The following is a 19,965-nucleotide window of genomic DNA, read 5'->3' on the forward strand; positions in this document are numbered from 1 at the left end:
GCAGCTGGTAATCTACAGGGGGGTGGCTGTCTCCTCCCCGTGCCCTCACTGTCAGCTCAAGTTGTCCCTTCTCTAGGTTAAGTATGCCCAAGTCCTTTAAACAGGTGGTGCTAATCTCCTTTGGATCAAGGATCCCTTTGAAAATCTGATTAAAAAAACTATGGACATCGTCCCCAGAAAAGCACACACTTATCTACCAATCTCCACAGGACAGGCAGGAGTGTTCAGAGACCCCACATCCCACATTAAGAACCCTTCCTTGAGATAGGATCTTGCTCTGTTGTCCAGGATGGAGTGCAGTGGTGCAATCATGGCTCACTGCAGCCTTGACCCTCCTGGGCTCAAGTAGTCCTCCTGCCTCAGCCTCCTGAGTAGCTAGGACTACACGTGCATGCCACCATGCCCAGCTGATTAAAAAAAGCAAACAAACAAACAAACAAAAACGATTGGTAGGGAAGAAGTCTCACTATGTCACCCCAGGCTGATCTCGAACTTGTGGCTTCAAGCAATCCTCCCACCTTAGCCTCCCAAAGTGCTAGGTTTACAGGTGTGAGCCACTGCACCCAGCCAAGAACCCCGCCTTCTCATCATTCTCACAGAAACATGCCCAGATCCCTCCTGCTCTGCGTTCTCTCCTCCAAATGTCCTTCCACACATCTATACTCAGGGGACCTCTGGTACCCAAAACCAAACGCAGGGTTCTAGATGGGAGCAGGGCAGGCCCACTGCCTCCTTTCTTACAGTGCTTTCATACTTCACTAAGGTCTTCAGAGTTTTAGGCAGCATCCCGGCAATCACATCACCAGGGCTGACTCACAGGGAGCTCACCTTCCACTCGAAATCCCCAAGTCTCTCTCACACTCACAAAAGACCCGCCCCACTACCCATGCTCAAGACATGAATAGGTGCCATCACTCTACCTTGGGAAGAGGCAGACACCACACTTTCCCTGCCACCCAGCATCACACAGGGTCCTCCCTGCTCTGGATATTCCCAAATCTGAGCTGGTCCTTCCCGCTCCCTATCCTCCCACACTCAGGGGAAATCCTTCTGGAAATGAGCAGGCCTCAGTACCCCTGGCCAGAACACTCCCTTCACTTTCATGGCTTACTGGAAACCAGTGAGTCCCTGAGGGCAACACTCCCGACCACCCCCCACATACGCAGAACAGAAAGGGAGGGGGAAGGGTATCCTGGTGGCCCCCATCATGCGGTTCCTGTGTGTCCTGGAGGCGAGGTCATTCAGCCACCTGCTCCTACCCACCTTTGCCTGCCTCCACGTTACTTTCTGCCATCCACCAAGTGCTTCAGCTCCTGGCCCAGCCTCCTCTTCCACCCACCACCTGTCACCATCCACAGGGATAACCCTCAACACCCTGGACTCAGTTCCTCAGCCTCTTTCACTCCAATGCCTCCTTCCCCATGCTCCTTTAGTGACCCTCACCCACAGCCATACCCTGGAATCCTCCATCACCCTAAAACATGAGCTGCAGATCCCTTGCTTCCCGCCCACACTGCCCATCCTCCCAGTCCCCTGCACACACATTTCCCACCTTGCAGAGACCTCCAGGCCACTGATTTACTTCCCCTCTCCACTGGCCACATCCTGGCCTGCCTTTCTTCCTGGGAGGGCTCATGCCCATCCCATGGTCTCTCATGGTTACCAATCCCCAGTGGATCCTGCCCCCGCCAAGCCTGGCTGAACCCCAGCCTGATGTCTTCTGCCATCTGCTTCCTTTACTCCCACACCCAAGCCACTGGGCAAGGTCAAAACAGGGTGGACAAGTTTCACTTTAAATTCATGTTCTCTGACCTCAAACTGTCACTCTGCAGTGGCCGGCAGGCCTGTGTTTCTCTGGTAGGCTTGCCGCTCATTCCCAGACAACAGTTTCACATCACCTTCTCCTCCAGCTTCCCACGCCCTGTCCCCCATTCCCGCTCTCTGCTGATGACCCTGCTTCATACTTCAGATGGGACAGAGGAGCCACGATGGGAACTCTATCTTCTCACCACACCAGTCCCGCCTGCATCTCCGTCACGGTGGCCTCCTTCCCTGGTGCTTTGAACCACAGCCTCTCATCTTCTTAAGGCCTGGGCTGCTCTGCCCCCTGCCTTCAACCGGGTAGCGCTCCCCTCACACCTCGCCTGCTGCATCTCCTGCCTTCAATGCTTCTTTCTGCACCTGCAGCCTCTCATGCTATGGTTCTATTTCTCTGCTCCCTTAACAGTCAACTTCTTCAAAATGTGGTCTACACAACGCTGCTCCCCAGCCTCGCACTCACCTTCCAACCCACCTGGCTCCCGGACCCATCTCAACATGGATGGGGCTCAGCAGCGCTCAAACCAATGCCCAAACTCTCCTGCTTGGGACACTTCTCCACTGGCCACCCTGAGGCCACCACACCTCACTGGCCACTCCTCCTCTATCTTCTCTGCTGGTTCCTCCTCCTCTATGGCCACCTAAAGGATGGGTGTTGCATGCTCAGTCCTGAGCCCTCTCCCCGGCCTACCCTCCCTCCCTGGGTGACCTCACTAGAGTTTTCCCAGCTGACCTCTAAGCTGAGCCCCAGATTCATACAATTACCTGCCTCCTCCTCAGCTCCACCTCTACTCACCCCTTCAACCTGAACCTGCTGATACTAAATTTGACTCCCACACCCCAATCCTAACTTGCTCCTCCTCCAGGCTTCCTCACATCTCCTAGTGGCATAACCCAAAAACCAAAGGGGTCTTCTTTATTCCCTCCCTCTCCCTCACCCCTTATGCCACATCTCATCCATCTGAAAGTTCTCACAAATCCATCTGCAAGCCTTCTGTAGAACCCACCCACTTCTGTCTCCTCTGCGACCTTCTCAGCCTCAGCCAGGAACTGCTTTGACCTGGAGACCTTCAATGGGTCTCTTTGCTTCCTTCAACTCTTGTCCTCTTCCACTGCATCCCCCACAGAGCAGCAGTGTGCTCTTCTTAAATCTGAAGAAGGATCATGCTGCAGCCGTACTAAAACCTTTCACTCTTATTCAATCATACTGCCCATCAAATAAAACTGCCAGTCCATGCCTCAGTTCAATTTCGTCCTCGCGTACGTCTTTCTTCAATCTGAGACAGGGTGCCCTCCCCTCACTCGCTGCAATCCCACCCTGCTGGTCTGACTTCAGTCTCTCAAACATTCCAGACATCTCCTTCCTACTTGCAGTCTTTGCACCTGTTCTTCCCTCCACCTACAACGCTCTGCTCCCTTTCTGCACATGTGGTTGCATCTTAAATGTCACCACCTCTTCAGAGGGGCATCTCACAACCACACATTCTAAAGTCGGTCTCAGCCTTGCTTCTTTCCCTCTGGCACTGAGCACAACCTGCAGTTATTTTATTTGTGGATCCATTTACAGGTTGTGTTTTCAGGGGAGGAGCCAGGGACAGGTGGAACTGTCTTCCTCACTAGAATGTAAATTCCACACAGAGAGGGATGGTGTCTGTTTTGCTCACCATTGATTACATGTTGAAATACTATTTTTGGTATATTGGATTAAAATGTTAATTTCACTTGTTTCTTGTCACTCTTTTAATGTGGATACTAGAAAACACATGGTTCTCCTATTTTCTTTCTTTCTTTTTTTTTTTTTTTTTGAGACAGAGTCTCGCTCTGTCACCCAGACTGGACTGCAGTGGTGCGATCTCAGCTCACTGCAACCTCCGTCTCCCAGATTCAAGCGATCCTCCCACCTCAACCTCCCGAGGAGCTGGGACAGAAGGTGCATGCCACCATGCCTAGCTAGTTTTTGTTTTCATTTTTGTAGAGATGGGGTTTCTACATGAACACCTAAGCTCAAGTGATCCACCTGCCTCGGCCTCCCAAAGTGCTGGGATTACAGGCATCAACCACCATGCCCAACCAGCTCTCCTATTTCTATTAGACAGAGCTGGTCTGGAAGGCCAAGGGTGGGGGAGTCACAGATTATAACAGATTATAACTTCATACGATAATTAAATGTTTTATGTGCTAAACAACATAGAGGGGCCTGGACCAAAAATATTCAGGGTACACACAGACTGTTGCGTTCGGTTAGGTTATAGCAGGCTTGAAATATCAACTAATGAGGATGAAGCCATGAATCATCACTACTTAGCTTATGTCAAATATCCATGACATGTGCACATTTGAAGGCCAACATTCAGATGACAGAGGATGTGTTTCAACACAGTCATACAGCAAATATCCTGCTGCCCCTCCCAACTCCAATGGGTTCCCAAGCCACTGTGAATGACACACAGTCTAGACATTCTTCTCTGCATAAGACTTCATGCTCTCACCTTCAGCTTTCCCCTTCTCAAACTTAGTGAATGAGACTCAGTGACAGAAACTTGGATTTTGTTATGGTTTGATTTCTCTAACTTTGGGCTGCTGCTGGATTGAGTGGGCTGAGGGACAGTGATGTGTAGAAGCAATCAGCCCATATTCCCTGAGTTCCATGAGACACACATTAAGTCAGAGAGTGGGGAGGGACACAGATAAGCCACCCCCACACTGCCTCTGCCCTCCAGGTCAGCACATTAATGTTCGTTCCCTCCAAGAGATTATCCGCTCCCATGGAGCAAGAAAATCCACTTCTCACAGAGGTTAATAAACTTACAGATCTCATTACTCAAAGTGGTCATGCTGGTGAGAATTTTAATGCATTTTTCAGAAAGGGTCTGGAAGAATTATTAACAACAGAACAGTGACTGGCAACTCAGAGAAGTGAGGGTAAAGAGGTGACCGATGGAGACAGAGCAGGCTTCCCCTCCTCCCACATGGTGTGCCCAGGGCTGTGGATGGCAAAGCATTCCGAGTCTGATCAGGGTGGCTGTCCCTGTGCACCCACCTTCTGGGTCTGGGACTGCTTGCATCTGTTCTCACTTCCTGGTCGCTTGGCATGTTGGCACATCATTTACCAGTGGCCACTGGCACTTTTACAAAGTCACAGTCTTCAATCTTCAACTGGTCCCCGAAGGCTATTCCCTAGTCAGTATTTGTCTCAGCTCACTCCCCGCTCCAACCCTACAACCAGCTTTATCAACCCATTTTCCTTCTTGATCTACCCTCCAGTTCTCAATCAATCCCTTATCTCACACAGAGAAGAAAATGCCAGCTCAGCTGGGCGTGATGGCTCATGCCTGTAATCCCAGCACTTTGGGAGGCCGAGGCAGGCGGATCACCTGAGGTCAGGAGTTTGAGACCAGCCTGGCCAACATGGCGAAACCCCGTCTCTACTAAAAAAATACAAAAATTAACCGGGCATGGTGGTACACACCTGTAATCCCAGCTACTCGGGAGGCTGAGCAGGAGAACTGCTTGAACCCAGGAGGCGGAGGTTGCAGTGAGTTGAGATCACGCCACTGCACTCCAGCCTGGGTGACAGAGCAAGACACCGTTCACCCCCCAAAAAAAGAAAATGCCAGCTGATCAAGCTCCCACACCCCTCTTCTGGCCACAGTCTCAAAATGCCTCTACACCTGCACCTTGCCTGGTGTCTGAGGATGTTGCACTCCTCTTCAGGTCTTCCTCTAGTTGCCTCCTTCCTCCAACCTCACTGCCTCTCATCCTTCTCTAAGATGCTCAATCTCCCCTTTTCTTTACCCTTAGACTCCCAACATCCTCAGCTTATGAAACAAACATCAATGGTCCTTCTACCCTGACTCACTTTCAAGCTACCTTCACCATCAGCTAGACTTCTCCACCTGCTCCTCACATACTCACTTCTTAAATGCATTTTGCCTGCAAATGGATTTGTGTTTTCACATTTGGCTGAGGCTTCTCTCAAACTCCCTCAGTGCCCTAATGCTCCTGCTCCCATAGGGGTACTTAACAGTCTCAATCCCCCCGCCTCCTCTTAGCTCTCTGAGCCCTCTGACCTTGTTGAGGATGCTCCCCTTTTCAGCCTTCTCTCTCCTGGCTTCTGCAACCCCTCTCTCCTCCAGCCTTCCTCTGAGTCTCATCATCTCTCGGTCTCATTCACCGGCTTATTTTCCTTCCCTCCAATTGCAGGCCTTGGCCAGAGTTCCATCTTTATCCTTCTTGACTTTCTTTCTCCTTAGGAGGTCAAATCCATCTTAGAGGTGATGGCTCCCAAATCTGTATCTCTGACTCTATCTGAACTGTTGAGTGTTAGAACTGAATTTATACTTGCTATGGATAGCCTGGACGAGTGGAATGTCACCATATCCACCCAAAACTAAACTCTCATTTTCCCCAAAAGAACCGCATCTCCTCTTACATTCCCAATCTGTCCACATCACCACTATCAGCCGCACAGCCTAGAAACATACACGTCAGTGGTAACTCAGCCTCTCCCATTCTCTCATCTTAACAACCAAGAGTGGAGTCCATCCACCACAGGACTCTAATGGGAGCTTTGGCCTCCAGAAAGTGCATCTTAAGAACAGGAATTCTGGGGCCAGGTGCGGGGGCTCACACGTGTAATCCTAGCACTTTGGGAGGCTGAGGCGGGCGGATCACAAGGTCAGAAGATCGAGACCATCCTGGCTAACATGGTGAAACCCCGTCTCTACTAAAAATACAAAAAATTAGCTGGGCTTGGTGGCAGGCACCTATAGTCCCAGCTACTCGGGAGGCTGAGGCAGGAGAATGGCGTGAACCCAGGAAGCAGAGCTTGCAGTGAGCTGAGATCGCACGCCACTGCACTCCAGCCTGGGCTACAGAGCGAGACTCCGTCTCAAAAAAAATAATAATAATAAAAAAGAACAGGAATTTTGGCCAGGCACGGTGGCTCATGCCTGTAATCCCAACACTGTGGGAGGGCAAGGTGGGCAGATCACTTGAGGCTAGAAGTTCAAGACCAGCCTGGCCAACATGGCAAAACCCTGTCTCTACTAAAAATACAAAAAATACAAAAAAAAAAAAAAAATAGCCAAGTGTGGTGGTGCATTCCTGTAGTCCCAGCTACTCAGGGGACTGAGGTAGCAGGATCGCTTGAACCTGGGAGGCGGAGGTTGCATCGAGCCGAGATTGCGCCACTGCACTGCAGCCTGGGTGACAGAGCAAGACTCTGTCTCAACAACAAAAAAGAAAGTGAATTTTGCTCTCAGATATGCCCAAGCTTGGTTTCCAACTCTGACATGTCCTGACCGACAGCTTTGGTAGGCTACTGAATCTCTTAAACCCAGTTTCTTCAACTATGAAAATTTGGACACTTGTCTAAATGTCCATCAATGATAGACTAGATTAAGAAAATGTGGCACATATATACCATGGAATACTATGCAGCCACAAAAAAGGATGAGTTCATGTCCTTTGTAGGGACATGGATGAAGCTGGAAACCATCATTCTCAGCAAACTATTGCAAGGACAGAAAACCAAACACCGCATGTTCTCACTCATAGGTGGGAACTGAACAATGAGAACACTTAGACACAGGAAGGGGATAATCACACACTGGGGCCTGTTGTGGGGTGGGTGTAGGGGGGAGGGATAGCCTTAGGAGATATACCTAATGTAAATGACGAGTTAATGGGTGCAGCACACCAACATGGCACATGTATACATATGTAACAAAGCTGCACGTTGTGCACATGTACCCTAGAACTTAAAAGTATAGTAAAAAAAAAAAAAAAAAAGAAAATGGGGAGGTTGTTGTGAGAGTTAAATGAGATATTGCATAGACAGCACTCTCCATAGTGACTCCAACCTACCATTAAATGATAGCTTAATTGTGTCCTCATTTAGCAACTATATATGAAAGAACTGCGAGGCGGGAGGATTGCTCAGGAGATCAAGACCAGCCTGGGCAACACAGTGCAACCCTATCTCTACAAAACATAAAAAATTAGCTGTGCATGGGCTGGGTGTGGCGGCTCACGCTTGTAATGCCAGCACTTTGGGAGGCTGAGGCAGGCGGATCATGAGGTCAGGAGATCGAGACCAGCCTGGCTAACACTGTGAAACCCCATCTCTACTAAAAACACAAAAATTAGCCGGGCGCGGTGGCAGGCGCCTGTAGTCCCAGCTACTCGGGAGGCTAAGGCAGGAGAATGGCGTGAACCCGAGAGGCGGAGCTTGCAGTGAGCTGAGATCGCGCTACTGCACTCTAGCCTGGGCGACAGAGTGAGAGTCTGTGTCCAAAAAAAAAAAAAAAAAAAAATTCCTAAAACAAGCATTATTCTTCCTTCAAAACTGAAAATGTTCCCTTACTGCCTACAGACCGAAGTCCATACATTATAGTGCGTTCCTGCCTCCCACCCCAAGTCACCTCTTCCTCTCCAAGTCCACTGCTTGATGCCTAGGTCAGGCCTCATTCTTCGACACCAGGACAATCTGTTCCCCTGACCTCCAGCCTCACCTATAGCTGGCTCCCTGCCACTCACAGGATTAAGTCCCAACACCTTAACCCAAAGGTCTCTCCTTCATGCCTATACCTTCCCAAGCCCTTCTCCACATTCACCTTCTTCTCCACATTCTTTTGCATCTCCATGCCTATTATTAATAGCTAATGTGAATCAACATGGGTGTTTAATCCTTACAACAACCCTACAACACTGGTATAATACTATTATTATTCTTATTTCACAGATGAAGAAATGGAATCTCAAAGAAGATCAGTACATTGCTCCAGTCACACAGGCAGTGAATGGCCAGACAAAGACTGGGTCCAGGGTCCCTGTTCTTGAGCCCCATACTTTACTACTTCCCTTGGGCAACCCTCTGCCTAAATGCCCTGTTCCTCATTTTGTCTGCCTGAGAAACTCCTCTTTATCCTTCAAGACTTAGCTTGGATGTCACCCCCTTCAGGAAGTCTTCTCTAACTTCTTACAGAGTTAAGCATGTATCCATGTTCATATTTCAATAACAGACTTATCTCATTGCCCTAATTACCTGCTCACCAGCCATCTCCCTCAGGAAGGCAGGGACTCTGTCTTATGACCTGTCTTCCTTGTGTCTAGCCCAGAGAAGGTGCTCAACATTCAGGTGACGGTCATTGGCCAAAGGAGCAAGAAAGGTAAGAGCTGATGAACCGATGAAGGGTGATCAAAAAGGAATTCAGATCCATGTAAGGATGGGAGTCCAGAGACATACAGGGACCCTGAAACTACTGACTAGTCCACACGGCCCCTGGTACAACATCCCCCAATGCCCATCCATTGGGCAGTGTTTACTTCATGTCCAACTTCTCCACTAGCCTGTAAGCATCCTAGAGCCACTGATGTCCATCATTGTGTTCCGAGCACCCACGACAATGCTTGACACAGGTAGGTCACTGTTGAATGAATGAGTGAATGCATATACAAATAATCAGTGAAGGGCTCCCTGACCGGCAACACAAATCCCTAGTCTGATGCCACTTTGTCCACACTTGCACCTCCCTGTAAAAGCAACTGGTTGGCAGACTGGCTTTCTTGTTGATATACATGGGTCAGCTCACTCTCCTGGCCTTCACAATCCTCTGGCTGCTGACATTCCTCCACCCACACCACCTGAGAGGCTTAGCAACATGAGGCAATATTTCACAGGGCAAGTCTCAGATTGCCTGAGTCACCTGATGACTGGAAGCCAACTCTGGCACTGCTCAGGACTGGGAGCAGAGTGACTGGGTAGTCTCGAAGGCAGCTGCACAGAGTGGCTGAAGACTCAGACAATGCCCAAGGGGATTAAGGATGAGGGAATGGAGGCACATGTCATCCCCAACCACCTAATTCCACCGGGTGCCCAAAGGGCTAACTTCTCACCCAAAGAAGAAATGATGGCAGTGGTAATGATAATGATGATAAACTTGACCACCATTTATTGAGTATTTATGTGTCCAGCACTGTACTAAATGCTTTATACACATTTTCTATTTAATCACCTCAATCATTTACTAGATGAGGACAGTGAAGCTTAGAGAGAGAAAATATCTCATCTAAGCTCACACAGCCAGTGAGGGTGAGGAGGGCTGGGGCTTGAGCTGTATGTGTTTAACCATCCTTCCCAGCCCCCACAACCAACAGTACTCCATGACAATGCACTCTCCACTGAGACAGCTGAGTCTACGCTCAGTCCACATGGAGTTAGAGAGCTCTTCCTCATACCAAGTGAGCTGAAATGTGCCTTGATGCCACCTCCACTGGGAGCTACTTTTCCTTGTCTTTGGAGCATCCTGGAAGAGGCTCCATTCCTCTTCCCCATGAGGACCCTCTCTGTCACCAGCTCCTGCAGGACACAAGCCAAAACAACTCTCCTTTTTTCCCCTTATCTAAAAACTCCAATTAAAAGCTTTCCCAATTAGAGACCCCAAAAGGGATCCATTGCCCAGGCAGTGGGGTCTGCAATATTCCTCACTCACCAGGTCCCTGTGGACACCGCCCACCCCATAACCCATAGACAAGATTACCCCCAGAGCAAAAGGAGGACTAAAGGCAGACTGGACTCAGCCTGTCCCTCACTGGTGATCTAAACAGAGATTTCCCCAGGCAAGGCAAAGAAAGGGGCCACCTAGAGCCCCTGCATAGCTGGGACTCGCCTTCACTTCAGCCCTCCTTTGACTGGGAGCTACTTGTATACTCAGGGCTTCTTTTTAATACATGGCTCTTAGCCTGACTCCTGTGGCTGATGGTAAAGCCTTATCCTAAGCTTGTCTGCACAGGGGTGGGGACTCTACCATCTCCAATTCCTCAGAGGAATAATAATAAGACTATCAACCAGGCTTATGAATAAAAATTTTTTAAAAAAATCTCTCTAGTCTTTGACAAATGTCTAAATGTGTTCCCCACAAGCGTATTTTTATTCTAACAAGCTAATTTGAAATATAATTTAAATAAATTCTACCAGAATGATACCATATGACTAACAGCACTCTGGTGGCAGAACTACTGGAGTCTTCATCATGCATTCAGAGGCTCCCATCCTGCCGCTCTTCCCACACAAAACGCACCCCGCTAGGAAACTGGATCATGATGCCAGCTCTCACCTCCAAACCTATAAATACGACTTGGGGGCAGCCTGTGTGCACAATACCTAGAAAATGCAGACACATAACAAGCAGTGCTTAAAAGACCAGTGGATCAAAACCAATGCAAATTAGAAGCTTTTTGCCCCAATTCCTCACAATGCTTCTTTTTGCTCAATTTATTTTCACCCTGGGGGGAAAAAAACAAAGTCTAATTCTCAAGATCTATAAAGTCAGGACTTCATACACCACAGATTTCTAACACTCAGAAAAATGTCTTTTCTCTATTGTAAATATGCTATTTGACTGCTGCTCACATTTGACAAAGGTGAAAAAAGTTTTTCTTGTCAAATGGAAAAGGGGTCCATGCCCTCAGCCCCACCCCATGCACCAAAGGGAAGTTCTTTTTCCAAAGGTTTTAGATGTTTGTGCAGGCTGTGGTGACATTTCAGTGGATTTGCCCAGGGTTTATTATTTTTAAAACATTTTAAATTTCCCTTCATACTAAAGCAGGAAATGTCCTTCCTTTGGTATACATCCCTGCCAACCAGCTCACTGGGGGAATTCTCTTTGAAGGAGGGGGTGTGATATATACCAAAGAGCCATCGAAGCAAAAGGGGGCCTTCGAGGTATGGTCATGGGTGCTTTCTGCTTGCAAAGAACCTTCTCATCCAAGTCTTAAAGCAGAATTACTCTGCCCTGATATTTCCAAACAAGGAGAAACAATCTGAGCAGCTGGGTCTCGGTCCACCAACCACCCTTAGCAACAATGATGAATCCTTGATGTTCTTACCAAGATTCACTAAGTAGCCATGACTCACCCAAATTACACAGGCACCACAAATTACCCAATGTTAATTATGATCTTGGTCTCCTCTACCATTTCTTTCCTTCAGGAATTCATTTTAAGCAAACAACTGCTTTAAGAAATTGTTAATATGTCTTAAAAAAAAAAAAAAGAAAAAAAGAAGGAAAAAGAGCCTGTCTTGTTCCAGAAAGGATTTAAATAGGTTTACAAAGATGTATAAGATTAGCAAAATGACAAATTAGAAGTAGGTGTGTATTTAAATGATGAGGCATTTTTATAGTTATTGGCATGTAAAGATGTCCACTAAAGATATTTTAAGTTGGAAAAATTATGTTACAAAACAGATGTATAAAATGATTGCATTTTGTTAAAAATAGACTTGCTCTATGTAGACATACATCTAGACACACACAGACATATATACGTGGAAAAAAGTACAAAGGCAGACATTGAAATGCTGATGGAGGTTATCCCTAAGACGTGGGATGACAAGTAATTTTCACTTCCTTCTTTATGCTGTTATTTTTCAGTATAAACATGTAGTTTTTTTATAATTAGAAAAAAGCAAAGTTATTTTCCTTTGGTTTAAAAAAAAAAAAAAGTGGTAGATGGCCAGGCACAGTGGCTCATGCCTGTAATCCCAGCACTTTGGGAGGCTAAGGTGGGCAGATCATGAGGTCAGGAGATCGAGACCATCCTGGCTAACAGGGTGAAATCCCATTTCTACTAAAAATACAAAAAATTAGCCGGGCGTTGTGGCAGGTGCCTGTAGTCCCAGCTATTCGGGAGGCTGAGGCAGGAGAATCACTTGAACCCAAGAGGCGGAGGATGCAGTGAGCCAAAATCGCACCATTGCACTCCAGCCTGGGCAACAGAGTAAGACTCCGTCTAAAAAAAAATTTAAAAAAAAAAGTGGTAGATGATAAAGGGTAAAGACAAAACAAGGGTAGGGCCATCACACTGAGCTAGAAATAAAGGTAATGGATGAGGTCTGATAAATCTGCTAAGGGTCACCACACATTTAACTCTTAAGTTCCTCAGGAGCCATTCCAGAAAAGAAACCTAATAATTTACACTAATCGCTGAGTCTATTAGACAAAAATAAACTATGTGCTCTGCTCAGTGTCCTCCTCCAGGGAACTGCGCGAGCAGCAAACATGCCTCTACTCTTTCCTAACAACCCTCGGACCAGAAACTTCAGGGCAGTTTCCAACAAGAATGATGGCATCTTCCCAAAGTAAAAGTCAACCCAAAGACTGGTCTGGCCATTGCTACCTCCCTGACCTCTTCACCTTCATGCTCTCTCTAGCTCGCTCTGCTCCAGCCATACTAGCTTCCTCATTATTTCTTGAAAAAGCCAGGCATGCCCCTGCCTCAGGGCCTTTACACCTGCTGTTCACACTATTCACACTGAATAGAATATTCACAGTATTCACACTGCCAGAAACACCTCCCTTAGACACCTCCACGGCTCACTCTCCTCCTTCTTTCAGCTCTTTAATGCCTCCTTCTCAGTGAAGTCTTCTAACTGGATCCCCATCTAAAATCTCTATCCCACTGCAACATCCTCTAGTCCCCTTCGTTATCCTATTGCTATCTAATAAACCGTGTATTTTACTAAAAAAACAACAACAGGGCCGGGCGCGGTGGCTCAAGCCTGTAATCCCAGCACTTTGGGAGGCCGAGACGGGCGGATCACGAGGTCAGGAGATCGAGACCATCCTGGCTAACACGGTGAAACCCCGTCTCTACTAAAAAATACAAAAAAAAAACCTAGCCGGGCGAGGTGGCAGGCGCCTGTAGTCCCAGCTACTCGGGAGGCTGAGGCAGGAGAATGGCGTAAACCCGGGAGGCAGAGCTTGCAGTGAGCTGAGATCCGGCCACTGCACTCCAGCCTGGGCGACAGAGCGAGACTCTGTCTCAAAAAAAAAAAAAACAACAACAAAGCAAGTCAACCAAAAGAGAATATTCATTCACACCTATTTATACACTCATTCAATATCTACTTATTTAGTGCCTACTCCATTCCAAATTCTGTGTATTCTTCCAATTCGGACAGTAAGGAGGATGGTTGTGTAACTATCAGTGTGCCACAGCATCTGTCCTCCCCACAATGTACCACGGCATCTTTCCTCAATTCCCCAAACAGATGAGCACCCCTCCACCACCACCTGTGACACCCAATGGACTATAACGTTGTGTTTACTCTCACAGCATTTCACATATAAAGCTGGTCCTTGTGTATGTAGTTTATCTCCCTTTCTAAAATATAAACTCCCCAAGGGCAGGAACTAACTAGTGGGTTTGCTCATCTCTGGATCCCCACAGCACTTGCCAACCGCCTTACCAATGTACGGACAGAAGGAACATTAGAAAGTGAAGTTTAACAAACCCACAGGACCAAGAGAAGACAAACTCACCTCAACATATCTGAGAGACTATGTCTACTGTAGTCAACTCACACCCCAAAGAACAGCCCTATAATTTGTTGGGACTACAGAGTCTGGTGTGATTCAGGAGGAATGGAAAATTAAAGAAGAAGGAATGAATGAACATCAAAAGAAAGTTAATCGGTATAGACTACCAAAAGGCAGCCCAAGGTGTTAGATAACCAAGATTGTGGCACCCGTACATGGCAAGGTAATCTTGGCTGAACAAAATAAATGAGTGTAAAATGAAGCCAAACAGCAATACAGTAGATCTTATTTGTAAACACTGACAAAATCAGCTAAAAGTCACAACAGTAGACAAGCTGGCTTTTCTGTTAGTCTTTTGCAGGAGAGTAAAAAGGTAATTTACAACCCCAGTACTCAAATGACAGCAGACAGCCCGAAAATTAACCCATGTCACAATAAAAGCTAACTGGTTTGCTTTAGTGTTAAAACTGCATCCAAACGTGATCTCTTTCTCTCTTGTCCCTTGCAACTCCCAATTAAGCAAGCTATACAAAAGTTAACCCCCAAATTATCACAACTTCCATCCAAGCAAGGCTGCCGACAACATTCAAGCATTAACTCAATCAAAAATTATTTACTGGAGGCCTATTTGGTGCCAGGCACTGTGCTAGGTGTTGGAATACACACGTGAAAAAGATAAGGCCCTATCCTTTTGGGATGCTACTGGGGGAAGACAGATTATAAATAAGTAAATAACACCTGCATGCTTATTGGCATGCTGTGGTGAGCAATTATAGGAAACAAAGGTAAGGCTGGGGCCAAGCACTTTGGGAGGTTGAGGTGGGCAGATCACTTGAGGCCAAGAGTTCAAGACCAACCAGGCCAACATGGTAAAACCCCATCTCTACTAAAAATACAAAAGAATTAGCTGGGTGTGGCCAGGCACGGTGGCTCACGCCTGTAATCCCAGCACTTTGGGAGGCTGAGGCGGGCAGATCTTGAGGTCAGGAGATGGAGACCATCCTGGATAACACAGTGAAACCCTGTCTCTACTAAAAATACAAAAAAGTAGCTGGTGTGGTGGCAGGCGCCTGTAGTCTGAGGCAGGACAATGGTGTGAATCCAGGAGGTGGAGCTTGCAGTGAGTCGAGATCCCGCCACTGCACTCCAGCCTGGGCGACAGAGTGAGACTCTGTCTCAAAAAACAACAGCCGGGCACGGTGGCTCAAGCCTGTAATCCCAGCACTTTGGGAGGCCGAGACGGGCGGATCACGAGGTCAGGAGATCCAGACCATCCTGGCTAACACGGTGAAACCCTGTTTCTACTAAAAAATACAAAAAACTAGCCAGGCGAGGTGGCGGGCGCCTGTAGTCCCAGCTACTCAGGAGGCTGAGGCAGGAGAATGGTGGGAACCCGGGAGGCGGAGGTTGCAGTGAGCTGAGATCTGGCCACTGCGCTCCAGTAGCCTGGGCAACAGAGCGAGACTCTGTCTCAAAAAAAAAATAAACAACAACAACAACAACAAAAGAATTAGCTGGGTGTGATGGCACATGCCTATAATCCCAGCTACTCAGGAAGCTGAGGCATGAGAATCACTTGAACCCAGGAGGCAGAGGTTGCAGTGAGCAGAGATCACACCACGGCACTCCAGCCTGGGTGACACAGGGAGACGCTGTCTCAAAAAAAAAAAAAAAGAAAAAGAAAAAAGAAAAAAAAGTGGGGCTGGGTTAAAGAGTTCTGGAGGTGAGTGCTCTAGACAGGATGGCAGGAAAGACCCTGAACGGGTGACCCTGAGGCCAAAGTCTGAAAGGAAAGAGGAAAGTAAGAGAATTCCAGGCAGAGGAAACAGCAAGTGCAGGGATCTCAGGTAGGGCAAGAAAAGGGAAGGAGATCTATGTTAGCAGAACACAGTGAGGGACATAGTAGCATGGCAGGGGGAGCTGAGCCAGTGCCTGGTCAGCAGGAGGTATTTAAAAAGAGGAATTACATGAGCTGATTTATGACTTTAAAAGCTGGTCACTTAGGCTCCTGTGTGAAAAATGGACTGCAGACAACCCAGAGTGGATACTGGGGGGCCTGTTAGGAAGGAGGTGATGGTGGCTAGAGTGGGAACTATGGCTATGGGGCGAGGTGAATGCACTCCAGATATATCCTGGAAGTAGAACACACAAGAGACTGAGAACCTGCATGTGAGAGGTGGGGAAGAGGACTCAAGGATGACTCTTGGCAAATGAGTGCGTGGTAGGGCCACTGACTGGGATGGGGAAGATGGAAGGAAGGTGAGAATTGGAAGGCATATCAAGAGCTCCATGTATGGACGAGAGTCAGAAGCTCCAAAAAAGATTTGAGCTAGAAATTAAAGCATGGGCATCATGGGCATATAGATGGCATTTGAAGCCATGGGAGAGTGGGGAGGAGTTGGGGGTGGGACAGTATTACCTAGGAAGACAGTGTGGACAGAGAAAAGGAACCAGGACCAGTCCCTGGGCAACCCGATGATTAGGAGTAAGAAGAAAAGCAGGAAACAGTGGGGCCAGAGGAGCTGAGAGGGGTGTTGTTTTGAGGAGAGGGAGTGGTCATTTGTGAGGAATGCTGCTGAGAGAGACGTGAAGTGAGGTGAGGCAGATATCTGGCAGCCCCCTGGCTACCCAAGACCCTGTTTTGGTGCAGAGGTGAGGCAGAAGCCAGACTGTAGAGTGTGGAGAGTGAACAAATGGCAGGAGAAAGTGAATGGAGCCAGTGGGTTTGGACGTATCTTTTGAGGTGTTTTCAGGTGAAGAAGAGCAAAGAAGTGAAACAGGAGAGGGATGTAGGAGGGAGGGAGAGCTCCTTTTTAAGATGAGAGAAACTAAAGCTATGCTATCCAATATGGTGGCCACTGGCTACATGTGGCTATTTAAATTTAGATTAAGTTAAAAATTCAGGTCCTCAGTCTCAACAACCACATTTCAAGTGTCCAATAACCACATGTGCTGGTGGCTGCCATGCAGATACAAAACATTTCCAGCAGTGCAGAAAGTTCTGTTGGACAGATGTATGCTCCTATACTGATGGAGAAGACCCCAGAGAGAAAAGTGGTTAGGAAGGAGAGAAAGGAGGTTAGGAAGGAGAGAAAAGATGGGAAGAGGAAGGGATGGAATGGACGCTACTCCAGAAGATGGGACCTCTAGTAGGAAGAGATGAGGTACTGGCCATCCAGTACAGCAGGCAGGTAGGAGGAGGTAGCAGCAGCTGCATACTAGACTAGGTGGCGGCAAAATGAAGACATTCCCTTGGTCAAAAGTGCCTATCTTGTCAATCGAAAGGGAAGCCAGGGGTGTGCATAGGAAGGGGAGAGGTCTGGAAAGGGGAACAGGTATGAAATAGTTGCCTTAGGGAGTAGGAACACAAACTCACTGGAGACCACACTTAACACAGAACATGTCGCAGAAGAGAAGTAGGAAATGGTAGTGAACATTTGAAGGAGGAGAAGCATCTCAAGTGGCAGGGGGGAGGTAAACTCAGTTTGTTTTTTTTCCCCTTAAATCCTAGTACTGTCTACACAGCAGAACCATGACAAAGCTGTAGGATTCCAGCAAGGTTTCCTACTAGCTGCCCTTTCAAAAAGTTCTTCCCCCTCCATCCTACACAACTCTCAGAAAGGATGACATTGGTTCTATTTTCAGTTAAAACGGCTCCCTCCACTCTCCTGTCTGAACTGCTTCCCCAGCCCTTAGCTGCATCTCAATTTACGACCATGGTTTGTATTTTCACATAAATAATAGAAGACATGGATCTATTAAAAATGGCAGAGGTAGGTAGGAGTTACAAACCAGCCTTCACCTACAAGAAGTGAGTAATATATACATTTATTGGATGATGTTAAAATTACATGAAAGACATATTCTGTGTTTAAACAAAATCCCCAAGCGTCTCCTCCCTGCTTCTCCACAAAAATTATTTTTTCACATTTTCTTTAAGGTTTTATAAGTAAACATTTTCATTTCCACAGAACTATTTGATCTCAACCACAGAGTTTCAGTATTTGTTTTTGATCACACAAGTATGATGGATTGGTTTTGTGTTGGTCAGGGGGAGGGAGGGCCAGAGAGAGAGTTAAAATTACCGGATCCCTTTTATCTTCCATCCTGAGACCTTACATTTGCCAACTCCTTTTTCCCTGTACATTTTTTTAAAGTATGAAATCTGAGAACCTCAAAGGCTCCCACTGCTCAAAGATCAGCCTTTTCACAGTTCACTGAAGACTCACTGGAAATGTTACAGAAATACGGCCTGCCAGCTTGGGTGCCTCTGGGTAAAATCACCTACAGTTGCTGTTCATGTGAAATCTCCTCAATGTAAGCAAACTTCTTCAGCTCTCACTGCCCATCTCGCTTCCTCCTCTCTGTCACCCACCTCTGTCATGTCCAGTTCATGTTGGCCCACAGCCCTCATACTTCCATTCCTCAAAATTCCTCTTGGCCTGCCTCTGATCCCCTCACACACTCTGCAGCTCCCATGGCTAAGGCTTACCAGGCAAAATGACTCCAGAAACTTACCTGGAGTATGGTGCAAGAAAGCCACAGACCCAGGGGGGCTGAGCCAGGGCACCAGGATAATCTTGCTCCTTACACTTCACTCTTGCCTTCCCAGGCCCCACCCATCCCAAACAGGAAAGCAAGATCTCTAGACCCTCAGAGCAGAAGCATTTGAGTCCTGCGAAGGGCTGCTGGAAGAATGCTGGGCTCAGCAGCAGGGAATAGAGAGATTTAGGAACTCTGGTTCACTTGCCCACCTCCATGCCCACATGTCAGGCAGTGGCCTTGCCACTGCCGACTAAGTGTCCTCCTGCTACACAAATGCTCATCAGCTACACAGCCTGGGGGAAGTCACCGAACTACTTTGGGCCTCAGTTTCCTCATCTGTAAAGTGGGCATAAGTGTCCCCTGAATACGTATGGCAAACCATCAACGTGTGCCCAAATAGGGTGAGCAGATGTAAGGAGTTATTGTGCTATTAGCACAGTGGCTCCTAGACTCACAGAGCCTACTGCTCGGAGAGAGCTTAAATTACTTTATATACTCAGAAGCATTAGTCACTTCGACAGAGTATTTCAACTTCCCTCCTGAGCATCTACTCAGTTGTTTCAAAGACTGAAGCCTCACCTAGGTTCCTTATAGACTTGCATCATCTTCAGCATCTCAAAGCAGATCCAAAGTCCACTATTCCTACGCTGAAGGTTTATTATTATTTGATTATTTCCAGGAAAACTTCGATTTATATTTTGCTTGTAATAAATCCAAACGTGGAGAACGACAAACTGCTTAGACTTACACAGGCCCTGGAGTTGATCGTTCCCAGGGGCGAAGAGACCGCGGAATGGCCGCGGCAGGAGGCCGGCCAGGGCACCGGTCCCCGTCAGGTGCCCCCGCGCCCGGGCTGTATGGGAGGGGAAGGGCCATGGGCTCCGCGCCCAGGCCAGGGTGCCCCTGCCGCGTGTCCGAGCGCCCCGGCGGAAGGCGCGGGTCAGGTGGCCCCAGGCTCCCGGGCGCCGAGTGTGCGCTCGCTCCGGCTTGGGGAGGCGGGGGCCGGCCCGCCCGGAGGCTCCGAGCCCGGGGACGCGAGCCGCGGCCCCGCAGTCCCTCCGGAGGGGCGCGCGGCCAGCGCGCGGCGCGGGCTCACTCACCCCATCTCCGGCGCTGCTCCGGCGGCCGCTCCGACGGGGCCTTTCGCGCTCGCTCTCCGCCCGCTAGAGAGCCGCTCCCCGCGCGGCACATGCGGCGGCCCGTGCGCGCCCGGCTCAGCCCCGGCGCCGCTCCATTCCGCAGGGCTGCGCGGCTGCCACTGCTGCCGCTGCCGCTGCCG

At 48.2% G+C, this 19,965-nt stretch overlaps 1 protein-coding gene across 5 annotated transcripts in view; it reads right to left on the bottom strand.

Moving 5' to 3' along the window:
* HOMER2 (homer scaffold protein 2) overlaps window positions 1-19,965 on the bottom strand; it is a 135,530-nt gene that overhangs the window by 78,461 nt on the left and 37,104 nt on the right. For 2 of the 5 annotated variants that reach the window (XM_003901322.3, XM_009210805.3), the window contains exon 1: window positions 19,787-19,965. The exons of 1 other annotated variant lie outside the window; for it this stretch is intronic. In XM_003901322.3, the coding sequence (XP_003901371.1) occupies window positions 19,787-19,791 (5 nt within the window). In that variant the 5' untranslated portion in view covers window positions 19,792-19,965. 2 more of the 5 variants (XM_009210804.4, XM_009210802.4) reach the window with 1 other exon arrangement.

This window comes from Papio anubis, chromosome 7 (genome assembly GCF_008728515.1).
Source record: "Papio anubis isolate 15944 chromosome 7, Panubis1.0, whole genome shotgun sequence".
Taxonomy (NCBI): Eukaryota; Metazoa; Chordata; class Mammalia; order Primates; family Cercopithecidae; genus Papio; species Papio anubis.